Source organism: Argiope bruennichi, chromosome X2 (genome assembly GCF_947563725.1).
Source record: "Argiope bruennichi chromosome X2, qqArgBrue1.1, whole genome shotgun sequence".
In the NCBI taxonomy this organism is placed as follows: domain Eukaryota; kingdom Metazoa; phylum Arthropoda; class Arachnida; order Araneae; family Araneidae; genus Argiope; species Argiope bruennichi.
In genome coordinates this window covers 112,137,665-112,159,694 of record NC_079163.1, presented here as the reverse complement: position 1 = coordinate 112,159,694, position 22,030 = coordinate 112,137,665, and the positions used below count along the sequence as shown (strand labels likewise).

General features: G+C 28.1%; 1 protein-coding gene across 1 annotated transcript in view; it reads left to right on the top strand.

Moving 5' to 3' along the window:
- The first annotated feature begins 1,605 nt into the window (after window positions 1-1,605).
- LOC129960221 (uncharacterized) overlaps window positions 1,606-22,030 on the top strand; it is a 114,886-nt gene continuing 94,461 nt past the window's right edge. The window contains exon 1 of the mRNA XM_056073470.1: window positions 1,606-1,710. Coding sequence (XP_055929445.1) covers window positions 1,663-1,710 — 48 coding nt within the window. The 5' untranslated portion in view covers window positions 1,606-1,662. The remainder of the gene's footprint in view (window positions 1,711-22,030) is intronic.

Sequence of the window (22,030 nt, the reverse complement as noted above, 5' to 3'; positions counted from 1 at the left end):
ATTATGAATGTGATAATCATATTGTATCGGAGTCACCTCCCTGCCGAAGCAGTTAAATTTAAATCCTAATTGTCATCACCAGTCATGATGCAATTCTGCCTTCAAGATGAGCTTCCCGTCATTGTAATGGACATAACTAGACTCCAAGACTTTATTATATCCTCCAGGGAAGAATGAAAAAAAAACCCCACTAAATTGGTAGCTTCTCATCCTCCATATATGAGATATCACCCAGTGGGGTTATGGAAGTGATAAATTCATATTCTTCATTTTGTTTCGTCTGTGTTTTCTCTTGATTGAACTCTTCCGCTAATTACCGATAACATTTTTACATGATTATGGAATCAAAAAGAAACTGTTGGCAACTGCCAAGATTACTTTAATAAATTGTTACTTTAATTCATCCATAAAGTCTTTTGCATCCAAATTAATATTTCAGATTGCAAGAAAATGAAGTAAGCGAAAAATGTAGCAATTCCTTAGAATACTGAAATGGCAAAATTTAAAGACTTTACTGATTTTAACTGTTCCAGATGTGACGAAACGAGTATTTAGTGAGAGAAAAAAACAATACATTAATAAAATTAAAACTAACACTTTCAAACCATTTCTTAATCATTTAAGGATCAAAATACTTTTAACCGTCCTTCAAAATGTAGCAAAGTAGAACGAATTATACGGGGTTATATCCTTCAGCGGTTAAATGTTCCGATTTACAATAGAAATAAATGAAGATTTCTTTTTCGGCCAGAGAATGTGACGGTGAAGATAGCAATATTTGTAATATATAGCTATATTACAAAAAATAGCAATATTTGTGAATGTGATAAAATTACAGTTTTTATCCGCTTCTGATTTTGATTTTTTTTTAATTATTTATTTCAATAATTGCCGATAATTCGTTTTACCATGATCACGGATTCACACATAGAGTAAGAAACTATGTGTGAATCGGCAAGTTTATTTTAATAAATTGTTAATTTAGCTCACCAGTAAAGCGTTGTGTAACTTATTTGTCAATACAAATTGCAAGAAAATGAAGTAGGCGAAAATGGCTATAATTCCTTTCAATCGTAAAAGGAAAGCTTACAAACTTTTCCTATTTTTAAGATTTTAGCTATGGCGAAACAAGTTTATATCCATAAGATAAGTGACAGAAAAAATAATTTATTTACAGAATTTAAACTAATACTTATCACCTGTTCCTTAACTGTTCCAAATTATAATTGAGGTGCTTAACTCAAACCACTATGTAAGATTGCTTTTTCCGCCACTGTGAATGATGCGGTGGAGATATGACCAAAAATAGCAATTTTTCACATTTTCTGCGATTTAGTCGTTTAATAACAGAAGAGCCTATTAGAGAATATGATTGAAAGTTCAGATTAAAGTTAATGTATTGATTTGTGAACGATAAGAAAGTCCTCGGAGATATGGAAGTGTAGGCGTTAACCTCTTGTTGACAGCCCTGTTCGTAAGAGGTGTCCCACTGCTGGCGTGACGTCACCACGGATTGGACCAATCCCGAAGTGGTTCGCGAAACTCCGGAAAAACGGATATAAAGGAACGGTGCTGGTTCTGAGTTCTCCGAATTTTCATCCGTGGTCTGGGAGCGAATTCCCGAAAATCCTTTTTTCCTGGAAGTCAGAACCAGTTTGGAGAATGGGACCCGTATCGAGACTTTGTTTGCTGCATGGGATTTTGATTGCGGTAAGTAAACAATATTTTGCAAGAAAAAAATTGAAAATCTTTTAAAATAAATAAATCTTTTAAATAAAAAAATCTTTTAAAAAAATAAAGTTTCAAAAAGTTGAAATTCATTTTATTCCTACCCAGAAAACAATCTATATTCTGCTGATGTTATGTAATTTTTTTCAAAGAATTTGTATTATATAAAATATGCAATATTTGATAAGTGTGAATTATTTAATATTTCCGATTATACTCTAAAGTGAAGTTATGTTTTTTTTCCCTTTTACGATTACTAAGAAATGAAATTGAGTATTTAAATAAAGTATGAATATAGTAAATAATTTCCTAGAAGCTCAAAAAGTGAAGAAATAACTAAATAAAACCGAAATCAGCGAAATTACATATCTTGAAATAACCTTTTTTTATTTCCTGCACTTGACATTTATAATTAAGTAATTGGATTATAATTTTCTCTCCTTGTAAATGTCAGATACTTGATTTGAGTTGTAAATTATTAAATGCAGCGAAACGTCGATTACTTTCATATTAAAAAAACAATATTTGCAAATTGATTGTAAATTTATTAACTATATACATAGAAAACTCCCATATTTATGATATTTGTTAATTAGAATTCTAAGATAAATGGACAAGAAATTTGTTCATGACGTTATTCACATTGTTATTCAACGATTTCTACATGGAAAAGTTCGGAATGACTCACAATGTACAAAGGTAATCAATGAGATCATAAGATTCAGAAACTGAATTTGGTAATTTATACTTTTGATATGATTTGTCATATAAAAAAGTTTTATGTAAATTATCTACCTGCAATGTACAGAGCGCTGATAGTTTCTTTAACCGTTTTCTTGAAACACACATATGACGCACTTCGTTTAAAAAAATGTTTCTACGAGTTATTTTTCAATGAAAGTTTCGGTAAGCATTGCATCGCTTTTTAGACGTGAATTTTAATAAAAACACTCTGATGATTTTGATCTGATGCCAGAATGAGGGTCATAAAAAATACAGAAGATGAATGCTCAATAGCATATGTTTCAACCTTTAGTTCGTTTTGTGGCTTCCACTCTACTACAAAGAATAAACCATCAAGGTGTGTTTTTTTTGTTAACATCAGTGTACTTTATCAATAAGTATTATCCTACCTGCATTTAAATTCCACAGGAAATGAATAAATTCACAGCCTTTATTCGTACCGTGAACGCAAAATGTAAATAAGTAATAGAAAATAGCATCCTAATTGATACTTGTTAAACAAATTTGCAGTTTTATTGCTAATGAAAATATCTTTATCAATTAATATTATTTTTTTTTTGCAAACTTAAAGAGACATTTAAAAGTACTACTGATATTCTTATTTTGCACGCAAAATTAATAAAATGACAGTTCGAATAGAATTAAATAACACGCTAAGAGCTCCGAACTCTAATTTGTACTTCGTCAAACTATTTTGCAACATACTTGTTAACATCAAATTTCTTAATCAATAAATATTCTCTTTTCTGCGTTTGAATTCATCGAGAATGCAAATAAATGCTTAGCCATTTGTCGCATCATATACACAATTTTAAAATAATGATTTCTAGCTGAAAAATAAGTTATTAATAACCTGAAATCTAATTGATAGTGCAATTTTATTTCCAAGAAAACATTTCTTATAAATAAAGACTCTCCCTTTCATATTTGCATTCTTCGAAGAAGCGATATGCACAGCTGCTATCTTGTATGCAAAATTAATATAACGACTATTTGAATGGGTATAAATAATTTATTGAATATAGTGTACCTGACTTTGTACTTCATATAATAAGTTTGCAGCATTCTCATAGCCTCAGATTTCTTTATCAATAAATTCTTCTTTATACATCTGAATTCATCAAAGAAGTGATAAAATGCTGAATTTTTATCCATATCTTGTCGACAAAATTAATATAATGCCAATGCGATGAAATATGTGAAGCAAACAGTACTCTAATTGGCACTTCATGGAGCAAATATGCCGCTTATTTCTAGTGATAAATAACTTTATCAGTAAACACTTTCCTTTTTGATCTCGCATTCCTCGAAGGAACGATTACATTTTCCTTTTTGATCCCACATTCCCCGAAGGGACGATTAAAGGAAAAACTGTTTTTCGTATCTTTTATCGTAACTGTTTTTCGTATGTTAATCATGTTTCATGTATGTTAATCATGTTTCGTATGTATGTTTTTATTTTAACTGTTTTTCGTATGTTTATCAAAATCGTTATGATTTTCGAATAGAAATAATGAATTCGCTCAGTATACTGAAGTGGAATTTGCACTTCATATAACAAATCTACAGCACTCTTATTAACATTAAATGTCTTTATAAATAAATATTCTTCTTTATTCATCTGAATTCATCATCAATGGGATTGAATTCTGAATCTTTATTCATATCTCGCACTCAAAATTAAAATAGTTTGATGAAACAAGAAAAGAAAATCGTACTTTAATTGGTACGTCATAGAATTAATATGCAGATTTATTGTTAATGAAATATATCTTTTTCCGTAAGCCTTTTCTTTTTAAAGTTTGTATTCCTCGAAGGAGCAATTAAATGCATAATTGTTATTCGAAACTTGAATCCAAAATCAATATAATGATTGTATTAATAGAAATAAAAAATACACAGCTGAATTTTCATTTCATAGAACAAATGTAATACAGATTTTTTTGTCAACAAATATTTTTCTTTATGCGTAGAAATTAATCAAGAGATGATTAAATTCACTATCTTTATTTATATCTTCAACAAGATAATGGAAACTCGAATGAAATAAACAATTCTTTGAGTAATAATCACATCCGTGTTTATTTATATGACTTATGGTATTCAAATCGAATTAAATTGATATTAAATCGTATTTAAAGTTCCTGTAATCATAACTGGTGTGAATTTGCACTTTAGCATTCATAAAAAGTCTTTATAGTTTATACTTTTAAGACTTTTGCAGTCTTTTTATAAATTGCAGCATTCTAAAATATATATATGCGATTGAAAGAAAGACGATTTTTTGTTTTGATGAACGCAGGGGTATTTGGTTTTCAAAGGTTTTTTTTCTTATCATATTTGAAAACTAGCATTACATGGCGACATCTTAATGCATCCTCGCTGGAGCTGAAGTAGAATCACAATAATGATATGTTAGCTGAGAGTGTATAATTTAGAAGATGGAGATTCCTCCGTCATCTTTGGAAGATGGAAAAAATTTAATTTTAAAAATCATGCAAAGAAACCATTTGTCACGAATAAGGGCTCTTCCATACAGATGAATTTTTGTTCTCTCGCTGAATTTTAAAATAACAAGAGTTTTAAATTAGAATTTACGTCTCAAACTGATTCAAGATAATTATCGTTGAAATCTCAGTAATATTTCGTTTCAGGGTACCGTTTTGAAATTCTAAAGAAACTCGTGACAATACGTATTTTTATCACAGTGCATTTTTTATTGATCATTTTCCTTTCAGTAGCTTTGTTTCATGAAAAAACAAAATTATTGCTTTACTTGTAAAGGATCTGTTCTACATAATGACCTATGAATTACATGCTATCGATTCTAGTACAAAATTATGCGTAATGAAAGATTACTTTAAATATAAGATATATTTATCAAAATTCTGTTTCGTTGAAACTTTTCAGGATCATCATAAGTTTTATGAATCACAGGTTTTTCAAAATCTTTTTTTTACATGGTCAAACTATACATAACATTCAACTTTTTTTCTAGGATAAAATGAGAGCCTGTAAGTAGAGTTAAATAATTAAGTAAAGCATCCCGTTGAAGTTTTGAATAATCCTGTTAATAGAAAACTGTGACAAACAATAAAAAATCAGTATGTCTTATATAACATTTTCGAATTAAGTCCATATGTCGCAAAAACTTATTTCCAGGTTTAAAAAATGGTAGGGATTAAAATATAGATATCTATCCTATTGAGCATATGTTTTTGAATTTAATTGTATTTTGAGTATTTTTATAACAATTATCCGTTTAATATATTACAAACAGCTTTATATCTTATATTACCAATTAATCAAAGTGGTTGATGTAAAAAATACAAATTTTTCAACTACTAAGAATGCATCTTATCTAAAGCCAATACCTTAATAGAAAACAATAAATATAATTATATACAGAAAAGATATGCAAACAAACGTTAAATTTAGATGGCTTGAAGCTGGACGAAGTCTCCAAGAGATGGACATAATGTTGCGTAGTTGTTTAGTAGCGAGAAAGATAATTACTTCCAAATATCCACACCTATTATAAGAACTATTATTTACAAAAGATATAACCAGCAAATTGTCCATCAAAGGTAATCAATTTAAGCTGGAATCTGGTCTTTGATCATAGATAACTGTCTAACAACTAATGTAACAACTATACAATGAACTCTACAATTCTTCAAAGAAAAAATATTGTAATGACAAAAATTCGACTCCGAGATTTTGATGAATCCAAAAATTTTTATACCTCCCTCAGTCTGAAAAATATACTTTTTAAATTTAGTTTGTATCTTTATTTATCTACAAACACCATAGTTAAAAAAGCAATAATCAGTGAAGATGAGATTTGTTATATAATTTTTTCACCATGGTCACTGATTTGTATTACATTTTGGACGAAATAAGACAGTAGAAAGGCTGTCTGTCTATTCGTCCAATTGCACATGAACAGGATAAGTCAAAAATACGAGATAAAGGTATGAAATTTGGCATATAGTTTTGTCATCAGAGACATAGAACTATATCGATTTTAGACTAAATGCGTTAAACAGTTTCCAGTCTCTCGGTTTGTTTACTCATGTATATGTGAAGACGGTCAAAATAAAAAAGGAACCAGGTACGAATTCGGAGCTCTGAATCAAATCTTGACACCTAAATCAAATCAATTTCAACGTTTACACCCAATACGTAACACAAAAAATAAATTTCACGTTTAATTTCAATAAAACCTTCACACAGCATGCAGCCTAAACAACAGGACCGATATCGCCAATTATTTTCACCACTTTGATTGAATAGCTAATAGATCAAAATGTTTTATTTTGCTAATATAATTGAAAATAGTACATAATGTTATTAACATAGTGAATGAACACCTAGTCATCGAAAGCGGCTAGTAATTTTATTACCATGAACTGAGATATACAATGAAATCAAATCAGTTCTGTAACTGGCTCAATATTTTATAGCTAAGACTAAAAAGTAGATTTAAATGGTAAAGCACCGTAAATCATCGTAAAGTTTTAAAAAAAACTTTCTGAAAAATCCAACAAACTAAACGAAAAGAAGAATTGATGCATGATGTATCCTGAGACAGTTTAAGAGAGATCCGGAAAGAAAAAAATAAAACAACTATACTCATTGATCGATTGCGTTATGTAGGACTTTCCTGACAAAAAAAAATACGTAAAATGTGCTTCATGACACGAACTAGATCCCAAATTGACATAAAATAACAATAAAAAGGCTTTCACACTTTGGAAGATTTTTAGTTATTTATCAAAACATTTCTTAAAATATTTATGATTGTGGAAGCTGAAAGTGGGTTTGTGAAGTTTCCACTCATTTCAAAACTGGAGAAGATTTAAATTATTGCAAAATACTTTATAATGAAAATAGTACAGCCATTATTTCAAAATCATCGTCATAGTCTCATCCGAGGGAAGTTTCGAATGCTGCTATACGTTATTTGGAATAATCACTATCTACTCCAGTTATATAAATGATAAACTATAAATAAACATTATACTAAAGCAAGAAACTACAAAAATCAGCAGACATAATCTCTTTAGATTTCACTGTCTTTGTAATTAATTTTAATAAGAACATTTTTTTCTAAACAAATCTCTAGACAGTATGTCGAAAACTATTCTTGAAGGGCAAAAATTAACTGCATGCCCAAAAGCCGATTTCCTTGAGATTAAAAAAGTCTGCACTGCACATTTGTTTTTCTATAAGAAAATAAAATAAAACGCAGAAAGAAATTTTCGTCTCTTTTCACTGAAAAAAAATGATTCAGATACTCGGGTGACTTCATAAAAAATACATTTGAGTGAAACACAGTTACTTTTGGGCAAGGTATCAGTGTACTTATATTAATCTATATGAAGATTCATCAAACAAAGTTAAGACAGCTGAAAATCCATGAGTGGAAATAGAAAAAAAATTTCATTAGTAGTGTTAGCATTTCTATGAAATAAAGTCGTCTTTTAATTAATTTTTAATTCCTATTCCTATATGTACAAATGTATATCCCAATAAAAAAATTTTTTATGCATTCTATGATTTTTTTATTATATATTCAGAAGAAAGTGATATCCTCTCTTTTACTTTATGTTTTATTGTTCTTCCCATTTAACTTGAATAAAATAAACAAGCACGGTATTGGAATTTTCGCTATCTGAAAAGGCAATTAATCCTTCTTCTCAGTATTATTTAAATATCCTCTTAGCAATTTTTCCAAAAGAATCAAATATGTATTCTTTTCTGGTTGTGACATTTTAAACCGAGAAGACTAGCTTAATATTTCCAAAATCAGCTTAAATTTCATCGCTTAGTTTGCAGTGTCATTAAATATTTTCGGAAGATAGATGTTCAAATAACTTTTCAAAATGAAAAGATTTTTCAAATACATTATTTTTTGGAAAAAAGACTTAATAGTTTATTGGCTGGTTTTCTACAAACATGTTCCAAATCTGTGCGCTGCGGTGTCAAATATAAATTGCCGTTACGGATATGCAATTTTAATAAGATTTCAAACAGAACTTTCTATGGCAGAATATTATCAAAATCTGCTTAAAATACGTCTGTGTGGTTCATACTCTCAAAATACTTTTGAAATTCATATAGCAAATAGCTTTTGAAAATGTAAAGATGATTTAATTTTCGATTTCAAAGATATTTGTGATAAAAAAAGACAATTGGCTCAATGCAAATATTTTCTAAAGATATGTGAAAAGCAGTTGAATATAAAGCACCATTAAGCAATCTGAATTCCAAAGATTTTAGCAATCATTAAGTATTTAATGAGATCGCAAAATATATCACTGCTTTACTTTCGAAAGTAAATTACTTCTGAAATGGATAACCTAAATTCAGGACAGAACATTGTTTTAAATATTTCTAATATTTTAATTCATTTTGGAACAGCATGTTAATGCAAAACCAAGACTTTTCTCATCTTAAAATCAATTTTAAGATGTTCCAGCTTTGAAATCTCATTTTTCTATTGTTTTTTTTCTTAATTTTTTTTTCAATTTTCAGCCTTTTTACACTTTATTGCATTAAAGATTATATTGTTAATAAATCTTATTAAATAGTTTATTATCAAATATCAGGCTTACTGCATAAACAAAAATGATAATGAGCTAATTCTTTATTGCATTCAACATTTTTATGATGATTCGGCATCATTACTGGTGAAGCATTTTTTTTGTATGAATAAAGCTATGATTAGTTGCTCTTACAAGGTTGTGCCATACCACTAACTTAAATCCTGTTACATTACATTGTACTCCTGCTATATTATAAGAAAGTTGCGCATGAGAATGTAACACTGATTTCAGAGAAAAATACTTTCAAGTTATCTTCTGAAGCCATTAATTAAACTATCATATTTTATTAAAAGTGAAGAAGTTACTATACAAATTATTGAATCAGAAAAAAAAGTTTTTTTAAAAAAAATTTGCATATAATTAATAGCTGAAGTCTTTTGAAATAAATAATTATACTAATAAGATGAGCACTTCATTTTCTATTCATCATTACCCTCTTAACAGGTAAGTTCCATATATATGTTTTTTAATTTGCATGCAGATTAAGTATTACATTTAATCAGGAATGGAAACATTTGCTTCATGTTTCGTTGACTTTTCTAAGAAAGTTGTTAAATGGTTATTTATGAGAGGTAAGTTTTAATTTACAATATTTTTGATTTTTGAAGCTTTTGTAGAAATTTACAGGATGCAGATATAGCTTTTTTACATTGGCAAAGAATACTACTTGTAGTTTCTAAAGGGCTATACTAAACTGTTCTTATGCCAAGACAGAAAGAACTACAGATTTTTTACCTGTGCACTAAAGAATTTAATTGGTTATTTTTGTTCAATTGTTAAGTTGATGAGAGTAGAAGTAGAAAAGTGTTTATCAAAATTCAAATAGGGGAGAAAAAAAAACGTGACAAGAGTGAGTTATTTTCGTTAACAGAGGTGTTTATGCATGAATTTTATTATCACTTAAACATCAGTTTTCACTTACACTGTTTTTCTTAACATGTCATTTTTATTTCAGCGACCTAAAATAAATCTCTTTTTGTAAATCTTGTTTTTGTACGCACATGAACTATGCTTACAATTTAAGAATATTTTTCAACGCTAAAAACCAAGCTTTTCTACAACCAAAATCTCCGAAAAATGCGAGAAACATTTTGTAGCAAATTGTCCGTAGCCACAAAACTGCAGACGAGAATTCTGTCACTATAAATCAACTTGTTGAGAACTGTGGTCGAAGTAAAAGCACTTTGTTCTCTGTTCAGTTTTTTAAAAATATTCTATCTTTCTTTTTAGTTTATAAAATGATAACTAAGATATAAAAGGACGTAACTTGTCTTTTATTTACTGACAAAAATATAAAAATGCATTTTACAAAAAGGGATGTCTCTTATAATTGTAGAAATAAATTTTAGTCTGAAAAATGATGTTTAATGTTTGTTCAAAAGTATTATATTTATTTAAAAGACACATTTCTATGATAAAACAATTCAAACAAGGCACTTAGATGTCTTTTAATTGATGCTCATCAATTTTATCTGTTCTTAAAAGTGTCGAAAGATCTTTTTTACCCTTATATCACTAAAATTAAATTATTTTTTAAAGCTATTTAATGAAATTGAATTTTCTCTAATTATGGTTTTATTGATTTTAAAATGCTATTTCAGTATTATTTTAAGCATTGTATCATTATATCATGTATAATCACCGCAATACATCTTTATTAACTGTAAATAGTTTTCATTAAAGAGTAATTATTCATATTAGGAACATACTAAGTTAGTGATTCATACTTATTCATATATCTCAATATTAGCTGTGTAAAATGATATCTGAGTCCCGATCTTAATAACCCGACCAGATAATGTTCAGAAATATATTCATGGAAAAAAAACCTTTCAGGTTACAAATTATACATTCAATCAAATTTTGTGCAACTGTTTTTCATTTGCTGCAGTATACTTTAACAAAAATAACTAAATACCCTTTATTGCTTTAAATTTATTATTAATTTTTAATTTTTATTTTATAGCTTGCAACAATTACGGATTTTCATTTAAAAAGGTGATTTTTCATGCATATAACGAATATATAAACGATTAAATTTTCTTATTCAGCTAATCCATGCATGGACTCATAAAGAACTCTCTTTTGCTTAATGAAAGATAATTTTAAAGTGTTTCAAGAATGTTTATAATTTATTTGATGCTGGTTTGCTTAACTGATTTTTCCCGAATTGTTTCTGTGATACCCCAAACTTTTAAACAATGCGACGCACTTTTTAAAAATCGAATATACTGCGGTCAAATGAATTTTTCCCAAAACGCATAGCATATATTATTTTCGAAACATGTTTTATGGACAACAAAGGTGATGAAAAAACATTTATTGTTAAATATACTTTTTACAAAAAATATTTCTAATGTGTGGCTTAAAAAAATGTTAAATATTATTTTTATAAATTGTGGAAGAATGCATGTACATTCAAGGTCTTGCTGCTACCCACAATTTAGAAACTCCTGCAGCAATGTTTTCAGATTTCACGATTTTTACTATTTATTTCACGTATATGAACAGCGCATTCTTGTCGAAAATTGTCATAAAGCGAATTATTTTTCTCAAATAGTCTGAAAAATACATCCAATAAATCTCAGTTAATGTATTTGATCCATAAGTTAGCAGATTTTTCAAATCTAATTCTCAAAGCACAAGCATGTCTTCCTTTTTTACCTTGTGAGCTCACTTCATTTTCTTTAAATTTATATCATGTATTAACTTCGCAGGTTAGAAAATTAATGACGCGTTTTGATTCTCACAAAAGTTTTAATGTACTCCAAATATGAAAAGAACCGTTTTCCGGAATATTTCCTGAAGCACGATTTTTGCTAGTATACAGATTTTATCAATTTTTCATGCAGAATGCTTTATTTTTAAACCCATTTTAGGCTGTGAAGTTCAATTCGTAAAGCACACAGTTTCAATATTACTGTGGGAGATCGCTATCTAAATAGGTTTTCAGCAAGGATCTGAAATGAGGCTTTCAAAACTCATTAAAGTGCAATATTTCAGAAATGCATTCGAGCTCATAAGGCAATTTATTTACACCCTTTTCCCAGGTAATCTAGGTTATTATGCGATTCTGTCTAGGTAATAGCAGGGCCAGAATTAATGAGAAAGGTAGGACCGCGTACTTATTTTTTATTCTAAATAACTACTCGAAAAAAAAAAACGTTGTTAAAAAAATATGAATAAGCATTTTTAGTACCCTTTAAAATTTGTGTCGTCAGATTTATTTCATTCATTTATTAAAACATTTTCAACAGTTTCCTACTTTAGAGAAATGCTGAAGTTGAAGATTTAACAAGTTCATTTTCTTTTTAGGAAAAGATGTGCTTTTTTATAAAAAAAAATTTACCAAAGAATATTCAAGAACTCTTTTAGAGAATATTATATTAAAGGCGAGTTAAAGATATATTTCGAGGAGTTTTACATTTTGGAAAGGTCTCTAATTATTTCTTTATTTCATTCGACATATTTAAAAGGAAGCAATCAAGTAGTTATGAAAAATATTAATTGAGTTTGTAGAAATCAACTTCCGATTAACAAAAAACTGATTTTATGAACAGAATATTATAAATTATTAATACATAAAATATTATAACAAATTAATTTGTATCGATTTAAATATCAACAAATGTTTTTTTTTCACTTTTTTTCAAGTGCAAAATAAAAGAAGTGTGGATTATTGTATTATCACGAATCATCTCATAAATAGAGGCTATTCGTTGGCCATTTATTTACATAAATGGCCAAGATAGAAATTTATTTTATATATAAAAAATTGATAGATTCGCATTTTTGAGCTATGATAGATACAGGAATGTTGAATTTGTTGGAATTTTCTATATGGATATTATCTAGTAATTACAATCTTGCTTTATCATATTTGAACTGTATAGGATAAGAAAATATTATAATCGTTACAAAATCTGACTTTCACATTTTGATGAATCTTGATGTTTAAAATCTGTTTTTAGTCAGGAAATAAACATTTTGGGAATCATGTCTATCCTTCTGGGGAACACAATAATTCTAAAAGGAAAAACGTGGATGTAATTCAGTACATTATTTACACTTAAGTTTAGGTTTTTATCAAATCGGTCAACGAAAGTTTGTCGGTCCTTCTGAGTATATGAATATGATAATTCAGAAACATGATAGATAGAAATTTAGCACATAGTTTTATCATCAAAATTATAGTTGCATATCAGATTTGGGACTAAATACGTGATAAGATTGATAGTTTATTTTCCTATCATTAATTGCATAAGAAGGCTAAAATTTAAAAGCGCAGTGGGTTAGGTAATTAAAAGCCTTTACATTAAAATTATAAAATTGTATTAAATTATCAAATTTTGATAGAATCGGTGAAAGAAAAAATGTTTAAATGCAAATTAATTATAATATTTTATATAAAATATATCATTAGAATACAACGAAAAAGCACACAAAATAATCGAATTAAAATTTTTTTTTCATAATATCCATTTCCTCAGATTTCTTTTTTGAAACATATTTACACACATACTTTGAATATAATTTCAAAACGTAGCATTGAGTATTCTGTCCAGGAATTGAAAATTTTGTCCTGATCGGAATGTGCATAAAAGTAATAACTTCATTTGTTCTCTTAAAAAATGAATAAAGAAAATGGATCCATGCTATGAATTTCTCAATAAGCTTTAGAAATTTCTACATCAGGTATGGACACTGACTTAAAAACACTGAAAGACCACTAAGCACAAGATTTTATCTATGATAAATATCTATCCTGCTGTCTTCAAACAAAATAACTTCATTTAGTAGCCATCATAATACAAATAACTATAACACTGAGACTCTGTCAGATGCACTACTTTTGTCATGATGTAATGAAAAGGAGGCACAAAGAGATATTGTTCGCCGCCCTTACAGAATCTGAGTTTCATTTGACGAATGTGTTGATTAAAACACGTGTTTTAAATTATATTTACCCAAGCATATGTTGTGAGAGCTCTCATGTGTATGGAAAGTCAGGACATAAGTCTCAAAGTCTCAAATTTAATTAGCGTCATCCTTTTAAAACAAAGCTTCTGTTCTCCTGAACTAAGACGCATTTAAGGTTTAGAAATGAATCTTTTCTGATAACAATGCATTAAAGCTTTCTCTCTTGAAAACTCTGGAGTAAGAGGATTCTGCTCTTTTACCGCCGGTTAAAAGGTCGTGGAATGTTCCTGAGTGCACAGCGAGGATTTTGAAATTGAACATTGTGACGTTGGCCAATGCTTTAATGCTATATTTGTTTCGAAATTACTTTATTATTTAAATATTAAATTGCTTTATGCTCGTGCTAATAGGAAATATGAAATATCTTGTGAAGTGAAACACAGGAAAGTTATTTTAAAATCAGCAAAAGTGAATCTTCGTTATTTGTATTATAAAATGCTGTCAGATTCTATGAATGGAAATTCAGACTTTTAAGCTTCCTGAACTAAGAAGAAGTGTAAAAGAATAAAACTAATGTTTTGTAGTTGAAGAAGTTGGAAAAAGAAACAATGACGAGATATCTACAACAACAGATCATAAGTTTTCTGATTTATGAATATATTTCCAGTAAATAACTTTAAATTCCTTTTCAATCCTATAAATAACTTTCAATAACTTTAAATCGATACATTTAGCATTTTAATTTTAAATAAAAATAATGAACATTTTTACATCTTACTACTAAATAATATTAATTTATTGAAATTAAATAAATACATTATTATAGACTAATATGAGACATTTCCGTTAATTCAACGCAAAGCTTCAAAAGACATTTAAATTAGTTCCAGTATTTTTACAAAAACATTACCAATTAAAAAATAGATTTACTAAAATAATAAATATTTTTCATGCATTTATTTCAATTCTGTTTCTTCGAAACATAAATTTAAGAAAATTTATCAGTATACATTATTTTTTGTAATAATATTTCTGTCCTAATTGAAATAAAGGTGAATATCTAATTTTTGGAATTTTAAAATCATTGTTTTTTTTAAAAGTTGAATCTCTACTAGGCAATACTTGTAGTCAGTTGAAGTTGAATATTTAAATTATCGTTTGCATTATATTTAACTATTATAATATTATATTATTTAAACTATTATATAAATATATTAAAATATTATTAATATTATATAATTATATAAATGCAAATACTAGGTAACAGAAATACACAGTTGTTCATAAGTTTCCATAAACTAGTTATATAATTGTCTATTAAAAAGTAAATAAATTTTTTATAATATATAAATAAAATCGACTAATTAAAATTCATTTATTTATTTATTTCGATATACTGGTTGTGAGGCATTTCTCACTTGTATATCATAGGATTATTGAACATTACAATATTGTTCCAAATCGTATTCAAATAACTTGAAAATTTTAGCATTGGCCTATCAATCAAACCAATAAAATGGATTCCGCTTTGAAATGGGCGATATCTTCCACTCGTGGTTAAACCATTTGTGAATATTGACTGCTAATATTTATCACATTTAACATTTTCTTTAACCAGATTAGCATGCACTTACTTAAATATTACAGCTAAAGTGTAAAACGCCGTTTCCACATTGGTTTCCGATAAATTTTAGAATAACTGCCGTTCAGTGCGACTGCATTTGATTTACAAAATTCTTGTGATATTAACGTGAAACACCTCTTTTCAAATGAATGAAATCTCTCATTTCAAGACAGCGTTACTCGAAGCTTTGTTTATCTAAAATAAGTTACTTTACATTCCAAGCATAGCAATCCAACTTATTCTTAATGAAAACTGATACTTACTGAGCACAATTCTCATCTCCCTTTCTGTATCATTGAAAGCACCAGCCTCTTCAGAAGCGCGGGACATAAATTTAAGAATAATTAAAATTGGTTGCAACCATTGTTTGGAACATTTGTTTCAATGTTCATCAGGTTTAGAATAGACTATTTCGAACAGCACGAGAATTATTTAGATGGTCCATTTTGAAAATTAGTTAAAATTTTTCAGTATTCATCATCAATTTCTTGGAGAGAAAATAGTATACGAAAATGTAAAATGTGTTGGTTCTCTCGGAATGCTAGAACTGATAATAGTATGACTTGTTCTTAAAAAGGTAGAAGTGGATGCAGAAGGTCATAAAATCTGTTGCCGTTTCCGTTATCATCCTCTAACTTAGAAAACTGTTCAAAATTGCAAGGCTCCTTCAGTGTAGCCATAAGGCTATATAAGTGGGTTGTAAAGTCTCAGTTTCGAAACTACAGAGTTTTCAGGTTCGAAACCCAATTACGCTAAAACTCCGCTATGAATGTGTCCCTTAAATTATTTGTCAAGGAATAAAGGCTCTCCTGTTTCTGTGGAGAAGATGTAAAGACTCAAGTGCCAAGACGAGAGGTTATTTTATTACAGATGTAGTCAAAAAAAAGTTCAGTTGTGAAAAAAATTCTGGAATTATGAGCGGATTGAAATAAACAATGGATGAAAGCTTATTCAAATGTAAAATGTATTCATTTAAAAAATATTCTATTTTCAATTTTATCAGCAAAACTCTTCAGAATAAGCAGAACTTTATCAGAAATCACTCTTCTTTTTTATTATAAAGATCGTTCTAAGTTTTCTAGAAATTTATTATTATAAGTGTATTCATGCGCACTATATTTTATCAGAAGAGAAATTAATCATGGTATCAAATCCAAAAGTCTGCTTTATTAAACGTGTACTATTCCTACACTCTTTCTGCTGTAACATGAATCAAAACAGTTTTCCAGGAAAAATCTTTCTTTCAAAATTACCGTAGGTTTTATTAAAAATATTTGAACAATTTATTTTACTTCACTTTACTACTTCTTTAATAGATTTATAAACAAATTATTCTATTTTTATTTCTGAAAAACTATTTGAGTTTCTCACTCTCTACAATCATGAAATTTAGTTCAAACGTATTAATTTTTTTATTTATATATAACGAATTCTGAAATTCATTTCTAATACCAAACAAACTTCAAAATTTCAGCTTCAGTATTTTCATTACATAAACGATTAAAATATAGTGAAAAATATTTCCATATCTTGAAAAAGTTCAGATTTATTTTAAAGAATCGGTAATAATAATCGGTAATAACTTCAGTTTTAAATGTATTTTACTTAACTCAAGCTTTCAATCTTATCTCTGCAAATAATTCTTATAAGCCGCAGCAAAATCATGAAAATTTAATATCGTATGGGATATGCTACTTTGCACAAATGTTAAAAAGAATTTAATAAGTTTGATAAAAGCAGAGGAAAGAATATTTTCCTAAAAAGAAATGCTAAAAACATAAAGTTAAAAGTATTTCATGCACTTGGAAAGGATTACATTTTTATGAAAGCATTAAAAACCAAAATAACCGGGCCTTTGCAAAAATATAAGTTTTTCTTTAAAAGCAAACGCTTTTTTTAAAAGGAAGGACAAAATAAAAACTTCAAGATGCTTTTTGAATTTAGCATGCATTAGTACAGAAACGATAAAAGGCAGATATGACTTTTCGTGTGCTTATTTTAATTATTTATTTCATAGGACAATGCGTTTAATACTTAAGAACATGCGTTCACCTTTATTTTTGAAAAACAAAGTCATTTGCTTTACTTTCTTCAATATCACTACATAATGCTCTATAGATTATACTTAAAATAATATTTATTTTAAAAGGTGTATGATGGTTGTTTCATTTAAATTTTTTCGAAGGATGTTACTTTTTAAAAGGCGATTATAGTTCAAAGCTATTTTAAAAATTGAAATTAAAACTTTCATAAAAATGTTCTGCGGCTTGATGATGCAATCTCAGCGATAGAATAGGAAAGTCACGGATTTGTGATCTGAATTCTCTGAAGATTTGTCGTGTATGTAGGCTCTAGTGAGCATTAAAACTATCATCGTAGTCCTAACCCTCTAATTTTTGTGGGATCTAGCAATTTGGAAAGAGGGTGCCTTTTGAGAAGTTGTTCTCGGTCTCTGACCATAGAACTAGTTCAAATTACGGGGCCTCGTGTAGCATATGGGATGTTTATCTATTAAATGAAATCATAAAAATAATTATAAAGGGAATTAGAATTATAAAGGGAGCTTCTTCTTGTCTTCAGTAATATTTTTTTATGTAAAGTGGGATGGAAATTTTGCAAATTTAGTTAACAGGTTATCCAGAAAAATGAAACTAACCAATAAGTGTGCACTTTACTTTTTCGCAAATTCAAAACAGCAAACAAAGCTATCTGAAGATTTCATGATATTTCAAACACTTTTTTAAATTTGATATTCTTTCAATAATTATCATAAAAAGACTTTTCAAAAATGAAACATAGAATGTGAAATCAAATTTCACGTTTTATACTTTTCCACATTTTTCTTTTTTCTACATTTCTGAAGTTTTCTAAATTTTCCAACATTCATATTATTTTTATGCTTCTAAGTTTTCTATATTTTTACTTCTAGAATTTTTACATATATGCACTTTTCTACATATTTACATTTTAATATGTGTCTTTTGGTGCATTTTTAATTTTTAAAACTGTCCTTTTCCTGTTTCTACACTTTCTAACATCTGTACATTCCATGCATTTCTATATTTATTTCTACATTTCTATATTTCTGATGATTACAAGACTTTTTAATTCTTTACATTTTAATATGGTCAAGATTATATTTCAAGAAAAAAAGAAAGTCCAGAAATAATATTAACTGATGAGATCTTGTCACATTCGCATGTTTGACGAGAAGTTAAATAAGCCATATAAGGAATTGTGAATGTACCAAAAGCCCTTTCTTAGCTTTGAAATGATCCTTGTTTAACTCATTAGCAAGGATTTAACCTTATCTCGGCAGCCAAAATTATGCACACTACAAATTCAACAAACAATGAAGCATTCGTCTTAAAACACATTCTTACATTTAGAAACTTTTAAAAGCAATTAACGAGATTACGATTTCTCCGATATATCGATTTTCGATCTTCAAACAAAGGGAAAGGACAGGCAAATCTCTCTTTATGCAATCAAAAGGTTCCCCCACTCTTTTAAATTGAGACTATTTCGAGCGAAACTAACTTGTTGTTGGTTCTATTCGGGGAGAGTAACGTAACTCTCGCATGATAGCTTTACAATGACTTTTTGCGTGGACCACTTACTTTTAAGCCCAGAAATAACTCCATTTCTTTAAGTTTAAACCTCATGTTATTGGCATGAAAATAACTGTACAAATACGACAAAAAATGCTGTAGTCGTTTATCGTCAATTTGATGTCGTGATCCATCTTTTTTAAATACATAACTATTTGTTTCAGAGTCGGAGAATTTGTCTAGATTATTTCTGTTTGTTTTTTCATGATATTTTGCAATTTTTTTCTTTCACAAATTTATTATAAATATAAAAAAGATAGTTAAAAAAGAAAAAGAAAAAAATCCTAAATACAGCTCAAAACAGTGTAGTATTTTACGTATTTTGAGATTTACATTTTTCAGTTCAAAAATTCTTCAGTTAATTTTACTGGAATATGTTTTGTACATTTTCCCCCAAACTGTTCCGATTATTTCTTTAATGAAAACTTAAGTAATCAAAAATACTTTATGAAACTTGTGAATTTAAAAAAGTTATTAAACTTTACAGAAAAGCTTTATTCTTAAAACATATGAATACATGGCAGATTTTTCTTTTTTTCTTTTAATACCCGAGAATCCATATAAATAATTTTTGAAATGTAAAACATGTTTTCCAAAAATATTTTAAACGTCTGGGAGATTTTAATTCATGTCTTAAATACCACGATTAATCTCCTGCTTATCCTATACTTTATATATTATTAAAAAAAAATCCTTTTCTATGCATTAAATCCTGACAGCGTCCACTTTCAACGGACTAATCTCAAAGTCATTTTAAACTCCAGAAAAGCAAGTAAAAAATAAGCTCTGACATTTCAGCTTTAAATCTGAATGAAACCGAATACTCATCTTCCCCAGTAGAATTAATTGACTTCCTTAAGCTTTTTCAGAGTTTAAAATATTTTCCATGCATTTCAACTCTTGTAGGATTTTCTTACGGTTGGAAGATTAAACTGTAATCCTAAACGCTATTTACGAGTTTCTGTTCTTCTGTTGACTTCATTATGGAAAAAAAATGTGAGGATGTAAGAAAATTCGAAAACATCTCTTGCTAAATATTTAAAATGATTTTCGTTATAATATAAATAACAAAATGGTGTTTTGTTTGATTGATGTTTGTTTTCTTATCGATATGCTTTTGAAATACTTTTTAGATAATGAATACGAATTTTCTTGTATTCATAAGACATTTATTTTAATTGCTCATTGCTTATTAAGATAATAAACAAAATATTTCATATTATTTTGTATAATACTACTGATTGCTCCCAATATTAACAAAGAGATTGTGAAATTCAATGTAACTTAACGATAACAGAAAAGAAGTAAAGAATAATTTTTTGAGAATAGCAAAAAGAAGTATTCCTTTATTGTATAATTCTGTCTCAAAATAAATACTAATTGCGTTTGATTTAAATTAGAAACTAGCTGATTTTTGTAACTGTACATTCTTCTCTATAAACTTATTAGTTATAAGCTTTTTCCTTAACTATCATGCAAGTTGTTCTTACTTAAACCAAATGAAAAGAAATTAAAAATTGTTTTAGATAAGCTATTAATAATCTACTTATTTAGATAAGCTATTTGTGTCTGCATTAAATAAACTTTTCCGTGTGCATGTAATAATTACTATAAAAAAACTTAAATTTTCAAAAATAATATAAAGATAGATGCATGTAACATAATCTTTAACTATCTATTTTAATCATTGTGCAATGTTTCGAATATCCTTAAAACTTTTTTTGCCCAAATTATACAATTTTTAAAATAACTCTATTTGAATTTTTCTACTAAATGAAACTTTTGAAAGGAATATCTGTTATTTTTAATTTTGCTCTCACTCTTTCATTTAAATCACCTGACAAATATCGGGATAACATTTTATCTTTTAGTTTTTAATCAATACTTGAGAAATAGAGACGGAAGAGTAAGGTGAGAAATTTTTATTGCTAAAGAAAGGGAAAGATGTTTATTAAAGTAGTAAAAACGCTAAAAATGCACAGACATCATTAAAGATGACTAGTGTTCAGTCTATCATCTAAAGAGAACGATTGTAAAAACCATAAACTGACTCTGGTAACTATATACATTTATGGTTGCTGGCGCAAGCAGAAATGTGAGGTAATACATATTGAAACTTGACACAGGACAATCTGACTGTTATACTGTGACAGCACATCGTTATCTTCTTCGCTTTATGTTGTTAACAAGAACAATTCGAAGAGCATCTTCTGACATTTTCTTTCCTTAAATATAAGGCCAGTTGAAAAATGCGATATATTTGCTCCGTAAGTTTATTTTTCACAAACAGTGTTATTTGATATAAGGTGTTGGTTCGCTCTTTTATACTGAAAATTTATGTAGGAAGTTTTTAAAACAAGGTCAGATGATAAATACGATAAAAAGTTAAGTACACTTTTTCTGAACTCAGCATTCCAGCAACAATACACGAAGACCATGAAATTATAAAGGCATTTGATCGGTTTATTTATTTATTTTTTTTAGTTAAGGCTAAGTTAGTGAATCTTTCAAGCATTTTCATTATTATTTAGCAAACCGACATCTTCTGCTCTCAGTGTTAGGAATTAGAATAATTCTGTGTTTAAATGACAATTTTGTAATGCAATGTTGTAATACACTTTAATTTTTTTTTTTTTTTTACTCAGATCTGTTTTACGATTCAAAATGTCCAAAAAGAATTGGCGTATTACATGAGAAAATGCGCTACTAAGGTTACTTAGTACACTTTGCACCAATTAAAAACAATATTGGTGTTAAAAACAATATTGGTGAAACTTTGGGAAATGAAAAAC